We start from the raw sequence: 26,857 nt of genomic DNA, 5'->3' as shown, positions 1-26,857 counted from the left end.
GATCTACGGAGACGAGGAAAGACTCAAAGAAGGGGCCGAATCAGGAAAATGAAAGGGTAAAAAGAGAAAAAGCATTGGCTAAGTGAGACAATTACAGTGCTGTCTCAGCACGAGCAGGGCGTAACTGTTGTCCTCACCCTCACTAAATCCTCTGGGTCTGGGGTCGACTCCCACCCCAGCCATCAACCTGTGCCTCCACCACCTTCCAGCCTGAGGATGCGCTCCTGCCGCAAGAACCCAACCTACCTCAGGATCCTCGCAGGCGCAGCAACGCCGCTCCGCCCGCCCACCCACCTGCGCCGCGCCTGCGCCTCCCCCGCGCGCTCTCAAGGTCAGCGCCGCCCCGAGCCCCTAACTTAGCACCCACGGAAGCTGCTTTAGTTTAGAGGACGTCCTGCGTATCCCCACCTCTGCGTGGCGTGAGGTCGACGGCGTTGAGGAGAGGGAGGAACTTCCTGTCCCGCGCGGGCAGAACTTCCGGCAGAACCGGAAGATCCGCTCCCTCGCGGTTTCCAAAGGCTCTGGGCTGCAGGACGCGGAGGTGAGGTCCGGGACGGTTCCGGTGACTCCAGGGTGTCTGGCCCACGACCTAGCCTAGGCGTCATGGTGAGTCCTTCGGTGAGGGCAGAGTGACAAAAGTGGGGAGGAAACGGCCAGGAGATCAGTTTTTTGAAAAGAGCGGGTCGGGTGCTCTGCTCAGAATGGAGCGGGCTGGAGCGTTGGGATGAGCTGCTGGGCTCGACCCACCGCTTGCCCCAGAGTGCTTGAGCCCCGGAGGAAGCAGCATCCGCCCTGCCCGGCCGCGAGACTAGCGGGACGGAGGTGGAGGCGAATCTGTCAGGGAGTGTGGAGTAGGTAGCCTACCTGTTCGTGGCCCATTCACTCTGTGTGGCCTGTGGCGCCAGGTGGTCTGTGTTGACCTTGCCCGGGCGATCACCTCTCCGCCACCTTTCTCAGCCGCAGGGCAGTGGCCAAGAACTTATGATCCTAGAAATGTTTTTAACCTCTCCAAGTGGACACAGAGGGTCCCCTTGGAGAGGGCCAACACCTGTCATTTAAACGGCAAAGTCAGCTTATCGTTCAAACTCAATCACTTCAGGATTGGAAAGGGTGTCAAATAAAAAATCCGAATTTAGTAAGGACATACTTTATTAGAAAGGAACTACTGCAGTAGGGGGAATGCCCTGACCATAAGATCTGCAGGCGTCTCAAAGGTTAGGTTAAAAACGCTTTTTCTTTTATAGGGAGGGGTAAGTAAGTCTAGAAAGAACCGGATGTGGGGAAGTAGGTTGCAAGGGTGGTATAACCAGAGAATATTTTACTCTGAGGCCAACCTATTATGAGAAGGAGCTGTTCAGGAGGGTTTATACATAAGGGAGGTTTGTATATGCTGTTTCAGGCTGAGGGTAGGCCGAAGTTCAGAGACCTAGGGGAAGCGAATCTTAAAGTTTGGTTAATAAGCATTTTGTTACTATTGATCTGTGGGGACAACTAGTTCAGCAAGTCATTTATGAGGCAGAGAATGGGAATTTGAAGGGTTAGATCTGGCCTTGTCATAAGTAAACAAGGGATGGTGGTGGGAATTTAATCTAAGCTAAGTGAGATTAATCTGAATTCTATGGGGAGCAATGATTTTTTGTAGTAGGCCCAGAATACAAAAGGGGGAGTGGCAGAGTTCTTAACCTTGGCTGTTTTTCAAGATCACAGGACTCTGGTAAAGTTCAACATTGTCATTTTCTTAACTACATAAAAGATTTCAAACCTACATCTACAGGGGCTTCTGTCTTGGAATTCAGCTTCGTTTTGCCATACATTTTCAGGGCCAAATATTGCAACATTCAGTTATTGTGTGAGATGATTGGCTTTTGAATGACTTTCAGAAACTTAACTGAGTGTAAAACAAGGACCTGCAAAATAATGTAGTTCCTGGTGCACTCTATCAAATAACCTATCTCTTTGAAGACTGTGTTTTTATTTTTTTCCAAACCTCAGTATTCATTAAGGGAATTTTCTTTTTTTTCCTTTGTATTAGTGAGTGTAGACAAAGATGAGGAACAATAGAACTGGAAAGAAGCAAAGCCCAATCACTCGCCCCCTACCCACCTAAAACTCATATCTCCATTTCTTAAATTTAAGCTCAATTTTTGACTTCTTGTTCTGAAAAGTTGAAGATAAAGTATAATTAAAATCCTTAAATGCAACGTAGTTAAAGCGAAGCTGAATGTGAACTTGTTCCCAGTATTCTGGAATACTAAAAGTAGAATCCGTCTCCTGCCAGCTCAAAAGAGGTAGTTATGTTAGAAACTAATGTAATTTCATGCTGTTTCTCCAAATGTCACTTTAGAACAAGCTACCAGGGGCCAGATAGTTGGCTCTCTGCATTCTGGCATTGCTTTTATTTCTGAGTTAATTACTTGACTAAGTTTTATCTTTCCCAGCTATGAAATTGGTGATGTCTGTATATGCAGGTGTGGTCAATGCTTGAAATTTTCCACGAGAAAGGATTTAACCATTAAATAAAGAGAACGTGGGCTGAATTTATTTAAGATTCAGCTTAGTTGAAATCAGAACTTCTTTTGCATTAGTTGAGCTTAATGATATAATGGAAAGAACCTTAGACTTGAACTCAGAAGACGGAGATTCTGCCCATTATTATATGAATTTGGAAAAATCATTCAATTTTGATAAGAGTTCCAAATTCCTCCTAGATAAGAGAAGTGGGACTTAATGAGGATTAAATAACCTTCTTATTCTTACATTATGGTTCTATAACTCAGAACTTTTCAGTATAGGTACATATTTCTGATTAAATTAAATTTAGTCTGATTTCCGCTAGGTTTTTTTTCTTGGCCATTTTGGTTTAAGTTTGATTTTGTTCATCATTCCTCTTTTCATTTTTTCTTACATCGTGTAGTTAATAATTGAAATCTTTGTCCATATGTTTGGCCAAGTATTTTACTACTGTCTTGAATACTACTCCAGAATGGAAAACATCTCTTGGAACATTTTCATTTTACTTTGGTTTTAATCAATTATAAACTCATTCTGCTCTCTCATTCTCTGATAAATTATGTAGACCAGAACTCAATAGATGTCTGTGCATAAGATTCTTATATTGTGAGCAAATGACCAAAGGATTATAAACCAGACTAAAAATACTGAGTTTACTCTGAATTTGTGTGCTTTCAAGTTGTGAAAATAGTGTTTAAGAAACTATACTGATGGAATAAAACCATTTGTTTTATTGTACTTTCCTTTTTGAAAATTACAGACCAACTTAAATCAGATAGAAATCTGTTTACTATTCAAGCTAATTTGTGGGAGAAAGGTAGGGTAGAGCTAGCTCCTGGAACTGTAGGTATCTCGTGGTTTGTTTTATCTATGTAGCATACTGTCATTTACAGCTGGGATTGAACTGTGGTCTGTTGGGGGTAAAAAAGGTCATACACCTCTGCCATAGTCAGTTGGAGTAAATGTAAAGATTTATTTTGGGGGGGAGTGTGGAGAGGAGTGTTGGGAAGAGATAATGTGGTAAATATTATAAGAGAAGTGCATGTAATATACTCAAAGAATACAGAGGAAAGACATTAATTCTAACTTCTGGGGGACTAGTCATGTAGTAGGTGACTTCAACTTAGTTTTGAAAAGTAGATTAAGATACTAGTTCTCAAACTTGAGCTTATGCAGCAATCACCTGTGATGCTTGATAAAAATGCTTACCAGGGCTTCCTTATTGGGGGGTGGAAATGAAGTTTTAGAATCTTATTTTTAATGAATTCTGCAGTTAAGTCTTTCTTCTTTTTTTAATTCTTATCCTGTACTGAATGCAGTTAAATCATGAGCTAGTAGGCCTTAAACCACTGTGAGAGGAAAATGCAGGCATAAGAGACTTTGATGGAAATATTGGAAGTCCCTTTGCTAGCTGAGTGATAATCAGACGTGTACAGTTTGAAGGATGGATTCTGGTCAGGTTTTAACAGTTAAGCACATACTGGCAGAGATTTGGGTTTCTTCCTGTTTCTCTGACTTCTTTTGACTTTTTTCCTTGATTGCTTCTTTCCTCAAGAGGCCTAATTGAAATAATATTGTAGACTGACTATTCTCTTGGTTGGTAATTTGGTTGATTCAAGGTTGTTTCTTAAGACTGGCTTTATACTTTGAGCTTTGATCCACTTTTTAAAAAATTTAGTTGTTTTGTTTGCACTGGAACAAATGCTTAAAATGAGTTAAGTTGATTTTGGAAAATCAGAAGGTATTCTTAAGTGTTCAGTTCTAAGAGAGAACTTATTATTTTCTTACTGTTGTAATGTGGTTTTCGCCATGTTACTAAGTTAAAAATGAACACAGCTTGTCCCAGAGGAACTTGGCAGAAATGGATTTAAGTGTAAACTGCCTTCCTACTCTTTCTATACCATCTACCCTTGAGTTATAGGAAAAAAAAAATTAAAGTCCTGGTGAAATGAGTATCTCTTGGTTTTGATTGAAATGATTGTACCTTTTGTTTCACCAGATAAACATTTTAAAAATTGTACTATTATCTCAAAGGTAGTTGTTCAAACATTCATTTATTTATTTTCCATTTATATTCCAGCTGTTCTTCTTGGCAACAGGGATATAACTGTTCATAAAACAGAAACAATCCCTGTGCTTATGGAGCTTATGTTTTATTGGGAGAGGCTGATGATAATCCACACATAAAGCAGAGTAAGGGGGATAGAAAATACCTACTTTAGATAGGGTATTTAGGGAAAGCCTCAATGAGGAGATAACATTATAACAAATTTGACATATATTTGATATATATATATTTGTCACATATATATTCATATTATGTGCTTAGTACCTATGAGTATAAATTTAACGGCACCCTAAAAAATTATTGTAGTACAGTATATCTGAAAAGCAAGCACAGAGCTCATACTGTTTTTAGTTGTATAAGTCTTAATAAACTTATTTATTGTCACCTTTCCAAACAGTAAACAGAAAAATAATAGAAATGTATTTTTTTAAAAAAAATCTATAGTAATAGGTGATAATGAAATTTTATTTAATAGATTTTTATTTGCCATGTTAAAAACACTTTTTTTGAATTCTTTATTTTTTTTTAGAACAGTTTAGGTTCACAGCAAAATTAAGAGGAAGATACAGAAATTTCCTGTATCCTCCCTGCCCTCACACATACATAGCCTCCCCCATTATCAACATCCTTCACCAGAGTGACACATTTCTTACAATTGATGAACATAAATTGACAGATCATAATCACCCAAAGTTCATAGTTTACACTGGGATTTGTTCTTGGTGTTGTATATTCTATGGGTTTGGACAGATGAGTAATGACATTATCTATCAATATAGTATCCTAGAGAGTATTTTTACTGCCCTAAAAGTCTTCTGTATTCTGCCTATTCATCCCTCCGCATCCCCAACCTCTGGCAACCACTGACTTTTTTACGTTTTGCATGATTTCATCTTTTCTAGAATGTCATAGTGGAATTATCCAGTATGTAGTCTTTTCAGATTGGCTTCTTTTGCTTAGGAATATGCATTGAAGATTCTTCCATGCCTTTTTGTGGCTTGATAGCTCATTTCTTTATACAGCTGGATAATATTCCATTGTCTGAATGTACTACAGTGTATCCATTCACTGAAGGACATCGTGTTTGCTTCCAAGTTTTGGCACTTGTGAATAAAACTGCTGTAAATATCCACGTGCAGGTTTTGTGTCGATAGAAGTTTTTAACTCCTTTGGGTAAATACTAAGAAGTAAAATTGCTGGATCATATGGTAAGACTATATTTAGTTTTATAAGAAACCACCAAACTGCCTTCCAAAGTGGCTGTACCATTTTGCATTCCCCAGCAATGAATGAGAGTTCCTGTTGCTCCACATTCTTGCCAGTATTTGTTGTTGTCAGTGTTCTGGGTTTTGGCCATTCTAATAGGTGTATAATGGTATCTCATTGTTTTAATATGTATTTCCCTGATGACATATGATGTAGAACATCTTTTCATATGCTTATTTGCCATCTATATATCTTTGGTGAAGGTCTTTGGCCCATTTTTTAATAAGGTTGTTTGTTTTCCTATTGTCGAGTTTTAAGAGTTCTTTGTGTATTTTGTATAACAACGCTTATCAGATATGTCTTTTGCAAATATTTTCTCCTAGTCTGGGTTGTGTTCTCATTTTCTTGACATTGTCTTTCACAGAGCAGAAGATTTTAATATTAATGGAGTCCAGCTTATCAACTATTTCATGGGTTTTGCATTTGGTGTTGTATGTAAAAAGTCATTGCCTTATCCACGGTCATCTAGGTTTTCTCCTGTGTTATCTTCCAGGACTTTTATAATTTTGTATTTTATATTTAGGGATATGATCCATTTGAGTTAATTTTTGTGAAGGGTGTAAGGTCTGTATCTAGATTAAATTTTTTGCATGTGAGTGTTCAGTTGTTCCAGCACCATTTGTTGAAAAGACTATCTTTTCTTCATTGTATTGCCTTTACCCCTTTGTCAAAGATTACTTGGCTATATTTATGTGGGTCTATTTCTGGCCTCTCTGTTCTGTTCCACTGATCTGTTTCCTCTTTCACCAGTAACATACTGTCTTGCTTTTCCAAATAAGCTTTAGAATTAGTTTTCTTGATAGCTACGAAATAGCTTGCTGGGATTTTGATGGGGATTGCATTGAATCATACAGTAGATCAAGTTGGGAAGGACTGACATCTTGACAATATTGAATCTTCTTTTTCATGAACATTTAGTATCTCTTCCATTTATTTAGTTCTTTGATTTCAGCCATCAGAGTTTTATAGTTTTGCTCATATAGATCTTGTGCCTGTTTTGTTAGATTTAACCTAAGTATTCGTTTTTTTGGATGCTAATGTAAAGGGTATTATATTTTTAATTTAAAATTCAATTTGTTCATTGCTGCTCTAGGAAAGTGATTGACTTTTGTACTTTTGTATATTAACCTTGTATCCTGCAGCCTCACAATAATCACTTAATAATTCCAGGATATGCCACAAGTTTTTACTCTTTTATTACGGTTCTTACAGAATATAACTTATTTACCCCAAAGATCCTGATTTTTACATTCATATCTTTTATTGTATAAAACAATTCTGTTATTAAAATAGATTAAATATCTTTTGCATTTTGGTCAAAACTGTAAGATTTGAACAAAATAGTTCAAATTCTTATGATTTGTGGGAATATGAATTTAAGTAATGGTGTTCCATGACTAGAACCATTTGTTTCTGTATTCAGCCTTACTCAAAAAAGAAACCATGACATTTTTTCTCAAAAGTTTTGAGAAAACAATTTCAACTTTTACTACTTTGATATTGAGACTAAGGATCTTAAAATCTGATTATAATTTTTTAAATAAAATCTTTGATCAAGATATCATGAAAACAAATCTGCTTATACACAGGTATTTCTAAAAATGACTTTTTGAAATGTAAAATAAGCTTATGGTATTGAAAGTCCTTGAACTAGAACTTGACCTTTATAGTTTTCAGTCAAGATTCTGTGACTCTGAATATGTGAATTTGTAAATACTGTTGATATACATTTAGTTGAATGTACATTGGGGGGTATAAAGGGAGGAATATTCAATTTATGGGTATTTAGGAAGGGTTTCACAAAGAAAGGCCAGTTGGACTAGACCTTTAAGGGTAAGTAAAAATGTGTCAGATGGATAAGAAATTGAATTTTACTTTTCCTCAATAATAACTACATTTATTTATCAGTTAATATTTATCAGGTATTATTCTAAGCTCTACTAATATTAACTCATTTTATGCAGTAGTTAAATCCTGTTTTTTTTTTTAACCTCCATTCTACAGATGTAGAAAATGGCAGCACAGCAAGATTTTGTACAAAGTCACACAGGTGGTGATGACAAAATTTGACTTCTAACCAGGTTTCTTGGCTACTGTGCTATTGTGCCACTCTGATTGTAGTTTATCTTAGATAAGTTTCAACTTATGGAAGGATTGAATTTCGGAAGTTCAATCCAGTGTTTGAAATTCAAAAACATTTTTCTATAGTTAGTGATGATATTTCTAGAAAATCTTCCCCAAACCTAGTTAACACCTGATATTTAATATATCTTATGTAGTATTAGAGAAATTAATCATGTTAGGCATAGCAGTACTGATTGACATTTCTGACACAGGTGCTAAACACATCTGCCACTGGTGCAGTAAGTCACAAGATTCCTTCATATTCCTTCTGCCTTAACTGCACCAGTTAAGGTACTTCTTCACACCAAAGCATTAGTTTTCCTTAGGCCTGAGGACAGACTTGTAACACTCACTGATGAGGTGGAGAGCAATTGGAGAAATTGGCAGTCAGTTGTGAACTGGAATTTCTTGTCAGTGTAAACGTTTAGTGTGTCACATTGTTTCAAGTTTGTCTCACTGTTCTCCCATTTCTTTTCCTGAGTGCTCTAAGGACTGGCTTGCTCCCTTTCTTTCCACTTGGACTACCTGATGTTTGCAACTAGAACTTTGTTTCCTCCCCAAGTTGCAAAGAAGTACGTAATCTTGTTAGAGTTCCTTGCCTTCCTTCCCATATGTTCAGCAGACAGTCCCTTTAAAGGTTTTTACTGCTAGGAGAATTTTCAAAGGTCATCATCCCATGTTACTTCTTCACAGCCATCAACTGTTTATTAATTTACTTATTACAGAGATCCTCTAGAGGAAAAATAGGTGATAATGGTAGGATCTTTGCAATAAATTTTGTAAGTAGAGAGGTTTGGATTGTGAAGAAGATATGAGATAAACACTTTTCTCCACTGTGTAAAAGTGGCTTATGAAGAAGGAGCTTCAACAAGTTGTTCTCCATTTTATAAATATATGATTATGGACTATCAACAGTTAATGCTGTGAATACTTGACACTATAAGGCTATGGCTGTTTTTCTTTTTTGAATAAGGTTAATACTTTTATCTTTGATTAATAATTAGAAGCCCTTTGAAATATTAATCTGGATTGCTTATTTCTTTATATAGCTATTGTATGCCTGCTCTTTACACAGTGCTTAACTGATTTTTGTTATCTTTTACCTGGTGGTTGCCACTGTTGGTTCCAGTGCACTGATCCACTTAGAAAAAGCAATGTCATAGTGTCCTGCTTCCTTTTTCTAAAAGAAAAGTCATACAGGAAGATTCTGTTCCACCAAAGCCAAAACTTCATTAACTTGAATGTTTATTAAGCATTTTTATCATTCAGAAAATTTTGGCCATTTTTATGAAGAGTATAAATAATTGATTACAAAATAGTTCAAATTCTTATGATTTGTGGGGATATGAATTTAAGTAATGGTGTTCCATGACTAGAACCATTTGTTTCTGTGTTAAGCCTTACTCAAAAAAGAAACCATGACATTTTTTCTCAAAAGTTTTTCTTTTATTAGTAAATTCATTACTAGAGTTTTATTTCTGTTTAAATTGATGCTTACTGACTTCCTCTTCCCTTCCCTGATTAGATTAATTAACATTAGAATAAAGAAGTCTCATCATATCCTTTAATGCCAGTTTAGTTACTTGGGTAGGATATTTCGTATCGAATATACCAGTCTTCTTTTTATTATAATCTTTAAGACAAGAAAAATAGAAAAGGGTCTGGAAAAGTGGAATTAGAAGTAATTGCCAACGAAATGTGTTTTCTAGTCAGTAGGGACAGATAAGAAAGCTTTGGAAACATTCATTGTAATGTAGATCATAACTTTAATTGAGACATATTCTTTAATATTAAAACTTTTCTAATTTGATTTCAGCCAACATTTATTGAATGCTTGTACTTGATTCTTACAGAGAGCTTCTCAATCATTCATATCAGAAGTGTTTAGGTCATCATAGTTCTTTCTCTTGATAGCCACTAAATAGAAAATTTGCAAATTATAAAGAAAATGAATCATTTTAAAAGAGAGAATTGGCCAAGTATCTGAGATAGATAAAAAAAAAAAAAAAAAGAAGTAGTGTAGAATTGTTGGCATTCACAAGTCTTTCCTGAGAGAAACTCCCACAAATCACTAATTGAGGTGAGACTAGTGGTGGGCTAGGTCTACTCTTTTACGTTAGATAATTTGGATATCCGATTTCCTTTCAGGTCTTGCAAGTATTAACTCATTTAATCCTTATGTGGAAAGATTATTATTCATTGCCATTAGCAATAACTACACATCACAGGCTTTTACGGTGGTTTAGAAATGTTAAATCTGTGAATGCCAATGATTAATTGTATATTTAGTTAAAATATTGCAATCATAGGCAATAAGATCTGCTTGGGAGTTTGGAGATCATGTGCCAACTCTTGTCATTTTGTAAATAAGGAATGAATCCCAGAGAGAGCTTATCTAATTGCTGTGTATCTAGTTAGTGACAGAACTACTTCGATCCTAGTGTGTTCAATTATTCAACACATTAAAATTTTCTCAATGAATGCATTTACCTAATAGTTAACATTAGGGGTATTGGAGATTCTTGGCATTTGTATATGGCTTAAAATTTAGAATTGAAAATTTTATTTTAAATTTGTTTAATGAAGCTTTATTAGTGCACTTACCAAAGTAGTGTTTTTTAGTTTGCTTAAAAGAAAGTATTTGTAACAGAAAGCTATTCATTTAATTGAGAGGATTATCTTGTAGAAACAGATATATGTCTTTCTTTGCGATATGTAGAAAGCACAATATATTATTTTTTGCTCTTAAAGCAAATAATTTTTCTTATGCTAAAGTTCAGTGCTTGACGCACTGTAGGAACCTGAATATAGTGAAGAACAGTGGGCAAATTTATGTTTTATTCTTTTATTTCATCAAAAGGTGAATATTTTTTCAACCTGCGTTGAAAACCTGCCATGCTAGGACTGTTCTGGGAATGGAGGTGGGGCTGAAGAAATGAGATGAATACGGTTTTAGTGGGGGAGAGACCCTTAAATTGGTGGTCACAGTTAAGCATGATAAAGGTTATTTTGGAGTTATGCATATGTTTTTTAGTAGAAGCTGGAAAGTCTAGGAACATTTGAATGGTGAAGACTGGGAATTGGTCTGAACAAGATGATTTGTTCAAATACGTCTTTTAATTTATTGGTTTTGGCTGATAGCTTCTTTAATATAGAGCTGTAGGGATATTTTCTACAATGGTCAGAAAATACAGTTAAGGAAAAGTAGCAGAATTTAGGATGCCTTCTTTCATTGAACCTTTTATTTGTTACTTATCAGTACTATAATGAAACATTTATGCATATGTTGGCCAGAGATGATGTGGCTTGATAACATCTTTAAAAATACTTTATTCTTTGTCAACTTTTTAGTGACTGTGGTATAACTTTATATGAGATATTGCATTATTTATTCAACCTCCTGTAACTGAGGAAAGTTATCTTTTAAAATAAACAACTATTAATTTCAACAATATGTTAAAATGGTTTATGAATTATATTTAATTAAAATGTCCTCTGTTCTTGTGAAAAAGTATCTTTATCCTTGTTTTCTATTTGTTGTTGGTCTTCCATTTGCCTTATCAATGTATATTGAGGAAAATGTCTTATTTCTAAATTTAATCAAATTCTGATAAATGACTGTATTATCATCTTCACCACAGAGTCTGGAGCTGCTATTTTTTTATTGTACTTATATCAAATTCATGCATTCTACTATGTTGTAATTCAAATCCTTGAGAAATTTAGAATGTATTTAGGCATTTTATTGAGGACTTACTCATAGTTTAAAATAAATTTCTTGTTTTTTCTGAATTAGAAAATAGCAAAAAATTTATGCTTGTACTTTTTACTTTAAAGAAATTAAAAGCATATTTTGTGCTGTGAAACTTTGGTGCCGACAAACCAAACTCATTCTGTAAACAATTAAATTTGAAAATCCATATGCTTAAGTTTGCATTAGAGTTGTTGATAATTATGTTTTATGTATATTTGTAGTATTAAGTTGAGCTATATGAAATGGTCATTTTTTTTAGGTCAAGACAGTTAAATACCAGCAATTTCATATGATTCAATCAATAAATCTGTATTAGATGTCACTAGGTAATCTTTAATTGCTTTCCTACCAAATTCTTCTATTATTTTCATTTCATATTAGGATAGACCCCCATTTCTTACTTCAGTCTAGTGTACTATGTCCGTAAGGGCTGCAGCTATGTTATAATACCGGATAGAGGCCAGGATAGCCCATATAATCAACCCTGGGATACGAGAGATGGTCTGTGGGACAAAATTCTCCTAGTCTGTTCATGATTGTTTTATTCATGCTTTTACCAGCTTTGGGATTATATGGAAGAATTTCTCTTTGGGATTAAATCTAGGCAGTTCTCAATCCTCTTAAAGAACCTATTGGAAATAACTATTTTCCAAAACCCAGTTTTGTTCTGTCAGTCATCCATGTTTATAATTTCATCAGACCTTTCTTCTTAAGTTTTTAGACCTCCACTCAGTCACATCGCCAGAGTGGTAATCCTGGTATTTATCTCATGACAGCTTTTTTTCCTCCTTCGAAGATCCTGACCTTGTTGTGATTACTTTTCAAGGACTTCTTGAAAACTTTGTCCACATTTGTGCTCTCTTTGGCTCTTTTGATTAGCCACTTAATCATCCGGATTTTCCTATTCTTGTAACCTTTTTAAGATCCTAAGTCTAGGTGAGTCATTTCTCTGATGTACCTAAGCTGCAGAATCATGCAGATCTGCAGTTGCTTGGCAATCATTCATTTAATTCCTGTGTTCCTTTTTTGCCCTAAGTCTCACAACTTTTAGCTGTCCGTTTCCCCACCTTTTCTTTTACAGCTTAACTCCTCATCCCACTGTAGTTCTTAGGGGATGATCTGAGGACTTTGAAATAATCTATGATGAGTTTTCCCAAATTAACTATATCTACTAGAGCAGGACATCCAGAATCTTAACCTAGTTTTTCTACTATCCTGGCCAAGTTCACCTAACCTGTGAAGACCTCAGTTTTCAAATTTAATACATCTCCATCCCTATATGTGCTTCCATTCAGTAGGACAGATGAGATCTCATAAAGTTGTACTTTATTCTTAAGTTTGGTCTCATTTGTTTGTTTCTTTTTTTTTTTTCTTTTGCCAGATCAATAGCTGCATAAAGCCTTCGTTCTTGTTTGTTTCTGATCCTTAAGTGCTTAAATTCCTACACTTCACTATTTAGCAACTCCCTAACAATGGTTCCTCCCCTTTTGCCTTAAGCACGTACATTTCCCCTTTATAAATATATATTTACACATTTATGTTTTCTAGCAACCATCAGATTTTTCTCATATTACTTAGTTTATCCAAGGAATAATTATGCCCATTATTTCCATTTTATCTTTACATAATCGCCTGAGTTTTATGCTAACCTGTGAAAACTTAACTTTGCAGAGATAATTACTAATCTCATGCCTAATTCCTTTTTTCCTCCTCTAAAAACTTTCTTAATTCCTTTTGATTTTTCTCCTGTTTTTGAAGCTGTTTTAGTTCAAGCTTTTATGGTATTGCTTAGACTGTTTCAGTGAATTTCTAGTTTAGTTCCTTGCTTCCAATTACTTTTACCCCTCCATTTTTTTTTCCATTATATTGGCAGAACCATTCTTCCAAAATACATTATTTGATTTGGTTACTTCCAGGCTTAAGATCCTGAGGATATTTCCAAGTAACTGCAGAAAAGTCCATTGTGTGTAACCAATACCAAAGTATAGCCAGGTGGAACTTCTCATTATTTCTGGATCATACCATTTGCTTTGTTTGTATAATTAGATATATCTGCCTAAACTTCTCCTTTCCTATTCTGACAGTGGAATACTTTTTAACCTTGTCTATTGTCACCTTTGTGAACCAGTCTTTCCCAGACTTTCTTTGTAGATTTAATCACTCCCTTATTTGGAGTGTTTCCATAACACTGACCTCTACAATACCACTTATCACATTTATTTGTAAGTGAAAGTGAGGGATGGTTAACACTGTAAGAGTTTGATAAAATCAACACGTGATGGAAAAATGAATTAAGTCCTCTTACCTTGAACTTAGATTTGAATTGGTTCCAGGACCTTTGATAGTCTAGTTGGTAGCGACATTTTTGTATTTGATATTTATATGTCAAAAGATAGAGTAATTTTTAGATAGGTTTTATCTAAAGAGAAAGTGTATCAATTGTAAAGAAGCTTTACCAGATGAAAGTCTAGAAAAACAGTTCAAATACCCAGAATGGAACATATTTACTTACCCAAAAGTTATTTGGGATTGAGAATATTTTACACTCTCTAGAGAAGTATTCTGTACATCTCGTCAGATGTTCATCCCTGCCTGAATGAAATATCCTTTGATGATACTTGTTGCTTTCTGCTCTAAATCACTACTTACCAAGCACTATGCTTCTAAGTTGGCTTCCAGTGTATCATTAAGACAGTAATTGAATGGAATACTTAGTGAACTTGAATATCTGATTCACTTGGTAGTTTTCCCTGTAAATGAATTGGTAAAACTCTTACAAACCTGATTATGGCCATTCTGTCTCAGATTGATCCTCCTTTATGTACCAGCAAAAGGATGTTTTCTGTGTGTTCTGAAAAGCTGAGGATGCAGCCAAGGTGCTATGCTTGGGAGGCCTGTCTGAGGCTTGTCAGCCCATTTCCTTGAGTTTCTTTCAGTCTGTGACTTTCCCTGTCAGTGGTTGTAGTATTCTGCCAATCACTCAAACTGAAACATCTTGAAATAACCTTTGAGACATTTCTTAGTTTTATTCTACAGTTGTTATACTTCATGTTCAGTCACATTCAAGGTTTGATTGGTTTTCTTCTGAAGTAGCTTTTATCTTTGTTTTTTCCTCCTAGTTTCAATGATTTTTATCTTCTTATTAGGTTTTTTCTCTTTAATGATATATTAAATATAATATATATTAATATATAATAATCATATATTGCTATGTCTACTTTTCATTATATGTTACTTGCATTACTTCATCCCCCTACCCTTGCCTGAAGTCTTCCAGGGTGATTTTTTTATTAAACACTTCAGCTAAATACCTTCTCTTGGTTTTAAAGACTCTTGATGGTTCAAAATTGGGTCTTCATCCTATTTCTCACAATTCCTTTCCATTTACTAAGTCTACTCTGGTTGAGCCAGGCTTTTTGCTGTTGCATGTACCCTCTACATTCACATTTGTCATTTAGCCTGGAATTACCTTCCTTTTACTTTTCCATTTCTGTGATTTCAGTTTCCATCTTAGGTTTCATCTACTCTATGAAACTTTCATAGCCATTTTTAAAAATTTCTATAACCCTTATTCATAGTACTATGCAATTTTATCCTCAAATATTATCTTACCATGTATATTTGTTGTTACCTACTTTGTTAATCTTGTATTTTAAGCTCTGATAAGACAGATTCTTTTACAGTAATACCATTCATTCATTCAACAAATATCAAGTGCCCTACTGTGTGCCCTGAACTATCTAAAGGGCATTGCTTTAAATGTTTGGGATTTAATAGCGAAACACAAAAATCCTTGTGCCAAGTCCCTGAAAACAGCCATCAAGATATTGGATGCATAGTAGGTAGACAGCATGTTTCTGTTAATTGAATTTTCATTTGCTTTTTCTATTTATAGATATAATCTCTGTGATGACATAATTTGGATTTAAAGTGATTTTTAACATTGTTTGACTTAGATCCTAAATTATTTGTCACATAATGTATATTGATATATAATTCTTGTCACCAAAGTACAAGAGGCTGCAGCCCTACTTCCTACCCTCTCATCCTTGAGCAGTTTTCCAAGTGCTGCTGGGCTGTCCCTCATCTATTCTTTATCTAGAGTGATTTGGAACTGATCTGCCCGCCTAAGGCTACACATGTGGCCTTCTAGGTCCCTAAGTGCGACCTTTTGGCTGAATCCAAATTTTACAGAACAAATCCTTTTATTTAAAGGGGTGCAGCAGAGAAAGATGAAGCTTTTCTTGCCTCCTTTGGTGCTTAAAAAACAATCTTGAAATCAGAAGGCTGCAGGGGTTCACCACCCTTTTGCCCTTCAGTTACCTGGTTTGGCTTACATTCTTTCCATGTGAAGTAGGTATCACTGACGATTCACTACTTAAGCCCACTGTGTCTTGATTTATGTATTACTTCCAAAATACCCTTTCATAGAATTTTGCTCTCAATAATTTCTCTCTCCTTTTGCTCTGTTCCCATAGAATCCTTTTCCTGTCCTCTTAGCACTTTATACTGAATGGTACGTTTACTCTCCTAGTGGACTGGCTGCTCATTGATGGCAGGGACTGTGTGCTTTCTCCTTATTGCCAGTGGTCTTATGCCCCACACATGTAGTTTTTGCTCAACAAATGTTCTTTGAATGCATCCAATAGTCTTTAGTGGAAAAAGCATTAAGTTAGAAATTGTATAGGTTCTAGATGAGTCTGTAACTGGGTAGTCTGTGATCTTGGTTGTTTGGACCCTGTTTTCCTCATTTGTAAATTGTTCAGAGATGGTTGATGTACATGCTTAAAATGTGAATTCTAAGTTTTATGTGAACCTGGATTGAAATGACATAGTTTACATCTTCTTTTGGAGTCTAAATTGAGTATCCCTAAGAAGTCTTTCTCAGCTTATTTAGCTGTCACTAAAACATGTAAACAGCTGAGAAACAAAAAATAGGAAAGGCACTGGGTAATATTCTCTTTTGTTTTTCTCCCTTCCAACTTACTCAGGGAGATGATAATTGAAACCATTTGGGGTGGTCTGAGTCCCAAGTACACATGTAAATGTGCCTTCTAATGGTAGACTATGTTTTTTTTCAATTTGTTTGTTAATAGGAGAGCTAGTTTAATGAAACATAAAATGTCAACTTCACTGAGGTGACACAGTATTCAAAGTTCAAATTTTTCAATTGCAGCATGTTTGTATTTAGATTTTGAAAGTCTTATTTTCAGTATTGACAAACAAGATAAGATATTGTTATTTGGTGTATTTTATTTCTTGGAGGATATTGTTCTTTGGTAATAATTTCTGTAACCTGTCAAGAAACAGTTACGGCAAAAATAGAAATGATCATTCTTCTAGAGACTAAAGGCAAATAACTTTTTCTTGCTCTTCATGGCCTCAGGTTAATAGATGTGGAAAAGTTGAAACCTGAGTTACCCTAATGTTTCACCCTTCTTGGGTGCTTATGAGCTATTTCCTAAATGACTTTCCCCAGTTCCAGTTGTCAAGATAATCAGGGCCTACAGGCATTGAATCCAGACAGAAACTATCTCTTTGGTCAAGTTATTGTTTTGTAGCCTTAATAAAACCATTAAGGGTACTTGAGTTAATGACCCATATGGTTGTGTGTTTGAGGCTTCAGCCATGATAGACTTTGTATAATAGCTTCACTGCATCTCTGCCCAGTTGAATAGTTTTCTATTGTGAAATTTAAGTTAATGGTTAAATTTATTAAGCATCCTCCTTTAATTAAAAATAATGAAAAATATTCAGGGAATTTGATTTTAAACATTCTAAAATTCTGATTTTTTTAATAAACTTATACATAGATGCTAAGTTAGGCAAAGAAGACAGGTTGTTAGAATAGTTTCTTTTTCTAATTTTAAATGATTGTCTTTTGTAGCTAATGAATTGGATACTTTATACCTTAATATGTAAATCCCTGGTATGTACACTGTAACTTTCAATTGCACAGTAATATCTTAAAAGTTGGTCAAATTCAGTACCAATAAATTGATAATATATATAATTCTCTAAAATCATTACTATTTTGAAAGTATATTTCAAGGACTCTTTTAAAAATATATGTAAAAAGAAATAACTGGTGAAATATTTTTCATATAATTTTAAGATTATCTCTCCTAAAGATTATGTAGATTCCAGTATTAGCATGCATATAGTTACTTAATAGCAGATACTTCTGGGATAGATCTGTTGACTTCTGTTTGAAAGTTAGAAGAATGTGGCTGGATACAGTGGCTCATACCTGTAATACCATCACTTTGGGAGGCTGAGGCAGGAGGATGGCTTGAGGCTAGAAGTTTGAGGCCAGCCTGGGCAACATAAGGAGACCTCATCTCTACAAAAAAATTTTTTAAAGTTAGAAGAATATAATAAATTTATTTATTTCATATAGTATACAGGTGAGGTTTGGGGAAATTATTTTTAGCCTCATTTGAAAAGATGGAAATGGTATAGTAAAGTAAAGGAACAGAGTGAGGCTACATTTTTGCATTTTTCAGTCAAATATTAACTACAGCACTGAGAATGTGCCACTGTAGTATGGTGTTTGACTTTCTCAGGGTCAGTATCTTTAATTCCTCCTTTGTTTTCATATTTAGTCAGTCTCTGAGTTCTTCAACAATATCTCTAAAATGCATTTCTCTTCTGAGTGCCCAAGATACCACTGTAATTTAAAGTTTTATTGTTTCTGGTTTGGATTATTACAGAAACCTAGTTGATGTTCCTGATTCTAGTTAATCCGGCTCAAATATCAGTTGTTTATTTTTTCATCTTTAATAGTGAGTCTACAGCAATATTTCATTGTGTTAAGTGATTTGGAGGAAGGGGAGAGAGTTGGTCAAGGTGTTGCCTTTTCTCTGTTTGTCACATTCCATCATATATATCTTCCAGATCAATCTTTTTGAAATACCGCTTAACAGCTGTGACTATCAAATGTGACTAAGATATGATTTCTGTTACTAAGGAGCAAAAATCATATCTACACTATAATATTATGTAATATACATTGTGAGAGACTATACTAAATGACCTTGAAGTTTCTGTGATGCCATTACTTCCTTTAAGGCTAGATTGAAGTTCACTTTGTCCATACAACTTTCCCTGACTGAAAAATGATCTTGTACTTTTAAGTCTGTAATATCAAATACAGCAACCTTCTGACATACTTGCTAATGTATTTCTTGGCCTTGTTCTGCCTGAAAGGGTTCTTTGTAATGGCATTCATTGTATGGAGATTGTAGAACTTCCAACACAAACTACACAGAAAATAGGATAGTAAATTCAAGTGATAGAAAATGTGAAAGAAAAAGGTCAAAATGTAATTGTTGATGTAGGCAAATATAAAAATGATCTGAACTTTAACCCAGTTGATGGAGTTTAAGGCTTTAAAATATCCACAAAAAAAACATTGTTGAGGCTGGTTTGGTAGACATTTTAAAAGCAGTCCTGTTTTAGAAACATATTTAATTCCTTTTTTGAGAACTGTACATATTTTTTCTTCTTTTTCAAAGTAGGCAATTGATCTTTTATTAATTGATTTATAAGAAATCTCTATATAATGCCTAATAAGTAAATTATCCATTTGTGATATGATATACGAATACTTTTTCCTAATTTGTCTTCTGACATTGTTTGTATTGTTTTTTCATGCAGAAATTTGACCTTTTCAACTTTTTTTGGTCTTCTTTTATCACTTAGGAGACTGATGTCACTATTTGAAAGGTTTTCTCTATTCTTGACATTGTAAGAAAAATTTTGTCCTTTGGTACTAGTGATAAGAACAGCAAATAGTACTAAGGTGCATTTACTAATTATTCTGTACTGGGCACGATTCCCAACCACAGCTTGATAAAGTAGGTTCAATTATTATTATTATTTTTTTAAAGAGACAGGGTCTTGCTCTGTTGCCTGGGTGAGAGTGCAGTGGCATCATTGTAGCTCACTGCAACCTCAAATTCCTAGGCTCAAGTGATCCCCCTGCTCAGCCTCCCAAGTAGCTGGGACTACAGGCACACACTACCATGTCTGCCAAATTTTTTATAGAGACAGGAGTCTCACTTTGTTCAGGCTGGTCTCAAATTCCTGGCCTTAAGCTACCCTCCTGCCTTGGCCTCTCAGAGTGTTGGGATCACAGGCGTGAGCCACTGTCCCTGGCCTTAACCGCATTTTGTAGACAAGGGAACAGAGGTGCAGAATATTTAAGTAACATTTCCAAAGTCACACAGCTAGTAAATAATAGAAACTAGCTTCTAACCCAGGCAGTTTGGGTTGAGAGTCTCGGCTCTTAAAACTAATATGCCATACTGTGTTTTCTTTTTAAATTTTTACATTTTCTATGTACTCCTTTTGTATATTAGATTTGAGGTAGGAATTCGGCTTTATTTTTGGATTGCTTGGTTAGAGAAGGAGCCAGGAAAGGGGAGTATAAAGGATGGGTCATCAAGGTGGAAGTAAAGCAGGTGGATGTGGTTTATCATGTGGAATACTGCTGAGATTTAAGATGAAGAAAAATAATTTGTCAAGATGGAGTGATTTTGATGGTATGTGTTTCGGTGGAATTGCTTGAAGTAGAAGTTGGGTGGGTACTATGTGGGAATGTTAGAAAATGGAAGCAGTGAGAACAAGTCTTTTGAAAGTGGTTGTGAATATGAGGATGGGGGAAGGCTGTAGAAAAAGGGAAAATTATTGTTATTTTTTAGAAACATGAAAGAGACTTGTAGGTGTTACAGTGCTGATAGGAAGGATTTAAATAGAGAAGAGATTAAAGAAGATATAGGAAGAAGACCATTCAATGGCTGAGGTTCCTGAAAATAAAAGAGAATGGGCTCTGAAGCACAGATAAAGGGATTTGCTTTATATAAAAGATGCTCTGTTATTTCTGGGGGATGTGGAAAAAGACGGATGCAGATGCAAGTGACTTCTGTGAGCTTGTTGGTGGCAACTGAGAGAGTTCCATTTAATTGTGTTTGTTTTTTCTGTGAAGTAGAAGAAAATGCCTGAGTGGAGAGTTAGAATTTTGAAGGGGGTTGAGGTATGAGAAGAGGGAAGAAGGTTTGAATTAGCTATCATGTAGAATTTGGGAGGGATTAGTGAAGCAAACTAAGAGGATTGTTGGACATTGTTGAAGACCCATTCACTGGCAGTTGGTGGTGACAGCATGAGTTCAATTTTAGAGATGGAGTCTTGCTCTGTTGTCCAGGCTGCAGTGCAGTGGCACAGTCATAGCTCACTGCAGCCTCTAACTTCTGGGCTCAAGTGCTCCTCCCACTTCAGCCTCCTGGGTAGTTAGTTAGTACTATAGGAGTGAGCCACCACTCCTGGCTAATTTTTTAACAATTTTTTTTTTTTTTTTAGAGACAATCTCACTGTGTTACCCAGGCTGGTCTCAAATTCCTGGCCTGAAGCAATCCTCTTGCCTTGGCCTCCTAAAGTGCTGGGATTGTGAGCCACTGCACCCAACCTCAGAACATTGCTTGAGAATAGATTTCTACTACGTGTGCTAATTTAGTTCATATGGATGTGAGACCCTTACATAATTTGTAGAGGATTATAAGATTAAACTATATAAAGTACATCATCTTGAATACCAAAATTCCAGAATGATACAGTGGTCCTTCTATCCAAAGGAGATTGGTTCCAGGACCAAGCCCTCCCAGCCTCCAGTATACCAAAATCCAGGGATGCTCAAGTCTCTTGTATAACACGGTATAAGGACAGGCATGTTGGCTCACCCCCATAATCTCAGTGACTCAGGAGACCAATGTGGGAGGTTTGTTTGAGGGTAGGAGTTTGCCACCAGTTTGGGCAACATGGTGAGACCTCATCTCTAAAAAATTTTTGTAAAAATAAGCCAAACATTGTGGCAATATGCTTGTAGTACCAGCTACTTGGGAGGCTGAGGTGGGAGGATTGCTTGAGCCCAGGAGTTTGAAGTTACAGTGAGCTATAATCACTCCACTGCACTCCAGCCTAGGTGATAGAGTGACACCGTGTCTCTTAGTAAAAACCTACACACATGTGTATACTTTAAATCATCTGTAGATTATTTATTTATAATACCCAATACAATGTAAATGCTATGTAAATAGCTGTTATGTTTTATTGTTTTTTATTTGTGTTTTTTTATTATTGTATTGTTATTTTTTACTGCCTCCTCCCAATATTTTCGATCTGTGCTTGGTAGAATCCACAGATATGGATGCGGAGCCCACAGACATGGAGGGCCAACTGTAATGCATTTTAATAACAAAATCATTTTCTTAAAATGTACTTTTCAAAATGTACAGAAAGTTTTCCAGCAGTGTTCCCAAATCCAGATTCATTCATTGTTAAACTTCTTTGTTTGTTTTTTTACACAGGGTGTGATAGGTATACAGCTGGTCGTTACCATGGTGATGGCCAGTGTCATGCAGAAGATTATACCTCACTATTCTCTTGCTCGATGGCTACTCTGTAATGGCAGGTAAGGCAAGGATAGGCTGATGGTCACTGGCACTTTCAATCTCTATTTAGTTTACCAGGCTGACTGACTTCCTAGAAGTTAAGAGCTAATTTCTATTTCTAAAAGTATGACAAAGGAAAGTTATAACAAAAATCGAACTTCCTTATTTCTCTTACTTGAAATATTAGTAGTTTGTCTGTTTAGCACAAAGATAATAGGGTCACAGATTAGAATTCATTCCTCTGCCTACTCCTACCTTTCTTTGTTTTGTTCTGTCCATGGCCACTGAAAATACCATCTAACTTTTCTACTTACCTTAAAAAAAAGGTCAATAGGGAATGAGAAATTATAAATTGAGGGCTTAAATATTTTCACGATTGTTGGAAAAAAAGTGACTCACAACATATGTTCTATTGGTGAAGATTCAGTTCAGAGTTTATTATGAGAGTTAGGGGATCTTTGTTTTACTAAAAAGAATTTTAAACTTTAATTTAGCAAGGAGGGGATGAAGTTACACTGTGGGATTTTAATTTTGTCTACTACATTATAAGCACACTACTATCCCTACTCCTTCCACAAAGGAGCTAAATTGCCTTGCTGAAATATGTTCAAAAAGTAAAATAAAATTAAAAGTAAAGGAGTGTAGGTGATACAGTGAGACAAAAGCAAGTAAAGTTTACACACAGAAATACATGCCCAAATCCTGTGTAGTTGTGAAAGGTAAGTTATAAATTTGGTGCTATGACTATTTACTTCAATTAATCATTTCTTAAATAACCAAGTTCTGTTATTTCTCTGTATGTGCATTTTCTTTTGTTTAGACCTTTTGAAGTTAGAAAACAATGGATAGCTCTACTGGTAATGATTTCTTGTTCTGCAGGACAAATAAGCCCTTAATTCAGGGCCATTCCATCCACAAAACTTAAATTTCATAGAATTTATTTTCTATTTTAAATTATTTATATTCTTCTCTATGCTTTCCACTTTTTCCATGCTGATGTTTAAATATGAGAAAATATTATTCAGACTGCTTTAAAAATTTTGGGTGTGTGTGTGTATATAATGAATGAGAGAACAGCTGTTTACTAATGTATATTTTATTAGCAAAATAAATAATGACTAAAGTTTTAGTAAAGTTGAAAGCCTCTATCAGACCTATTTGTAAGTGAAAATCAATCATCAATAACTAGTTTTTTACTAGGAAAGTTTAATATGCCTGGTACTATCTTGTTTACTTATTTTCCTTAGCAAAACCATTTTTCATAGATCTTGAAAGGGTGAACATCAGCAGGGCATGTTGTTATTAATTCTGAGTAAATGGGATCTCCATGAGTAAACTACATAAAATACATTAAGATAGCTTATTTTCTTCTGAGAACTGTATGTTTCTAACCTTTATGCTTATGATCCAGTGATACTTCCAGATCCCTTTTGGCTGTTAAAGACCTTGGGAGTCTTGTCTCATTTTAGTCTATATACATTTTCATGTTCTTACATATTCTGCTGTTCATTTGTTTCTATAAAACTTATATTCACCAGTAAAAGCTAAAACTTTAGAACTCAAAAACCTGATTCTCTTTCTTATTAATATTGGAAACAGTTTATATTTAAAATCTTTACTTTTTAAATAAAAATGTGTTGTAAGTATAAATACATAATTTGAGGGGGAGCTCAGTTTTTAAAAATAAACATGAAGTTGATTTTCTTTGTGATCTTGATTTATTTGCTTTTGTAGGCAGGTTAACTTTTGTGGTAATTAATGCTATGTTTAATGCCAAGTTAGGTTCTAAGTAATGGTTACTTTTCTGCTATAGTTAGTTTCCTTTTCTCCCAGTTTTGTTTTGTTTTGTGTTTTTAAGATCATCCATCTTTCTTAGATGTTAATCCTGAAATTTGAGGTCATGAAAGTCAATGCTGAATGTTATTGCCTAACAGTTGAATAAGATCATTAATTTTACCCTTTTGGTAGAATTATTGTTTTACCAACCTTTTGTAATGTGAAATGATACTTTCAAATATTGAAAAACATTTAAAAATCCCTCTAAATTTTCTGTGTAAAAATATTAGTGATCAGAAATGACAGTCTGCATTTAAAGTCTTATGATGCAGTTGGGTTGAAGAGAGAAAATCTCAGGACATTATTTAGGATCTATAAAATGTTTAAAGGAATTTAAGGGAGAGGCTTATGACGACTTTTTACAAACTGTGAGTAGTATAGGATGACTTGGGAGTGACTATATTGAATAAAACTGTTAAATAGAACTATTCAAGTGAATATATGTGTAGATACCATGATAGATGAATCATGAGTATGGCAGAAGAAACTATTTTTTGGTTCCTGTGTGTATCTTAATATTCATTTATTCCACTGGTATCCTAACTTGAAATTGTAAATAGATGTTCATATTTTCTTAAAAGTTATGGCTTCTCTTTTACTATCATGTTAATTAATCTCTATCCCCATCTCTCATTGGCCTCTGTCCCTTTGAAATGAAGTGTAAAGTGGCACCTGATTCTAGTGCAGTTGACCCTCCATATTCATGAATTTAGCCAATTGTGGATTGAAAATATTTGGGAAAAAAATAGAGCATAATACAAGTTTAAAAAAAAGTAAAAAACCTATTTACATAACATTTGGGTATAAGTAATCTAGAGATGATTTTAAGGTATATGGGGGGAAGATATATGTAGGTTATGTGCAAATACTACTCCACTTTATATAATACAAGGGACTTGAGTGTATTTGGATTTTGGTATCCTGGGGCTGGGGAATTGGGGAATTGGATGGTCCTGGAACCAGTCCCCCACCCCGGGATACCGAGGGACAACTGTATGTTGACTTGATGAGTAAGCCATTTTCCTGAAGGAGTCAATACCTTGAAGGAATAAGTATTTATACCTGAAGGAATAAGCAATTTTTACTTAGCAGCCTGTTGATTTTTAATATAAAAAATTGACTAATTTTCTAACTTGTTAATTAATATACATTGCTATTGGTATTTTTTTTAAAAAACTACTTTTTTACTATCTTAAAAAACTGTATATAATCTTTTAGCCTGGTTTAAGTTTATTAATATTACCTTTATAATTATATAAAGCTTTATACTGATAATGTCTTTTAAGTCTTTTATTTCATTTGTATCTGTACACACTGAGCTAGGTAGGAGGGGAAATGACATTGGGGTATATTGTGACCTTCAAAATCTCACTGTATGAAATTATTAATAATAAAAGTTTTTTACTTAGTTTCTTCAGATAGGAATCAGGGTCAAATGCGGGATCAGAAAGGGATTAGGCAGCTCTCCAGGTAGGTCCTTTCACAAATGATGATTTAAGGTTAAGAGTTCAGCTATGTTCTGTTAAACCTGGTGACTTAGGGATTCTGGCTTTCTTCCATCTTGTGGATCCTCTGTTCCTTATGCTACCTTGGAGTCCTGTTAGATTGCTGTGCCAGTTGGCAAGTGAAGACAAAGAGAGCTATGGATCTTTCAGGAGATTGGAGTATCAAGCTTAGAAGTAGATTCATCAATTTTGCCCACATTACATAGGCTGAGACCCCGTAATTAGTTCTGGCCAAAGTGCAGGGGAGGCTAGGAAATGTCCCTAGGAAATAAAAGCAAATTTGGTGAGTACCTAATTCTTTTCTGCAATGGATAATATTTTTTCCATTTCTATAAATGAGAAAACAAGTTTTAAATGTTTTACTCAATTTTACATACTGAGAAATGAAGCAGATCCATACCTCTTATCCTGGATGTCTGACTCACAGTATTTATTTGATTTATGGCTACTCATCAACTCTAGATCTTATCCCGAACTGTCATACTTGAACATTGTTTTAAATTTGGTGGGGGAGACAAATACAACTTTTCTGTAATCACTGTGGTGACTTTTGTTGGGAGTCTGTGGAGTAATTTATTTAAGATTATTTTCTTTCTCCTGTTTTGTTTTGTTTTTTTTAGCTGTACTTTGCCTTTTAGAATATATCCTTCAGGTTATAGGTAGTGTATAGTTTCTCTTCACTTACTATGTTCTATGGCCACATAATCAGCTTTTATTCTAAACTAAATTAAAAGGCACATCAGCATTGGCTTTTTTCCTTTTTTTTTTTTTTAAGAGACAGAGTCTTGCTCTGTCACCTAGGCTGGGCTCAAGTGATCTTTCCGCCTCACCTCCAGCCTCCTAAGTAGCTAGGACTACAGGTGTGTGCACCAACATACCCGGTAAATTTTTTTTTTTTTTTTTAATTTTTTTGTAGTGACTGGATCTCACTAAGTTGCCCAGGCTGGTATTGAACTCCTGGCCTCCAGTGATCCTTCTGCCTCTGCCTCCCAAAGTGTTAGGATTACAGATGTGAGCCACTGCACCTGGCTCCAGCATTAATTCTGCTTACCGAAAACATGCTAAGTATGAAGTAAAGTATAGGAAATATCATCTGTTCAACCATACCCCTTACCTTGACACTTGAGATTAAATTTATTCCATATTACTAAATTATTATAATCCCATGTCACTAAATTATTCCATTCTTCCAGTTTTTTACAGAAAAAATTTATAGAAACTGTTATTACTTCTTTTTTACGTACCTTTTTATACTTTAAGATTTTGTTGAAGAGATTCCTCCTTTAACAAGAACTTGAGTAGTAAGATATCTTTGGCTCGTAACCGGTTAGACGTATTATTTATC

The 26,857-nt window shown here is 35.1% G+C and overlaps 1 protein-coding gene across 1 annotated transcript in view; it reads left to right on the top strand.

The window, feature by feature from the left end:
* The first annotated feature begins 466 nt into the window (after window positions 1-466).
* The window catches only part of TMEM161B (transmembrane protein 161B), a 72,255-nt gene continuing 45,864 nt past the window's right edge, over window positions 467-26,857 (top strand). Inside the window, exons 1-2 of the mRNA XM_045565886.1 lie at window positions 467-606; window positions 22,088-22,191. Of these exons, the coding sequence (XP_045421842.1) occupies window positions 604-606; window positions 22,088-22,191 (107 nt within the window). The 5' untranslated portion in view covers window positions 467-603. The remainder of the gene's footprint in view (window positions 607-22,087; window positions 22,192-26,857) is intronic.

This window comes from Lemur catta, chromosome 12 (assembly GCF_020740605.2).
Source record: "Lemur catta isolate mLemCat1 chromosome 12, mLemCat1.pri, whole genome shotgun sequence".
Taxonomy (NCBI): domain Eukaryota; kingdom Metazoa; phylum Chordata; class Mammalia; order Primates; family Lemuridae; genus Lemur; species Lemur catta.
Note: the sequence above shows the minus strand (reverse complement) of the source record. Positions and strands in the feature narration are given on the sequence as shown.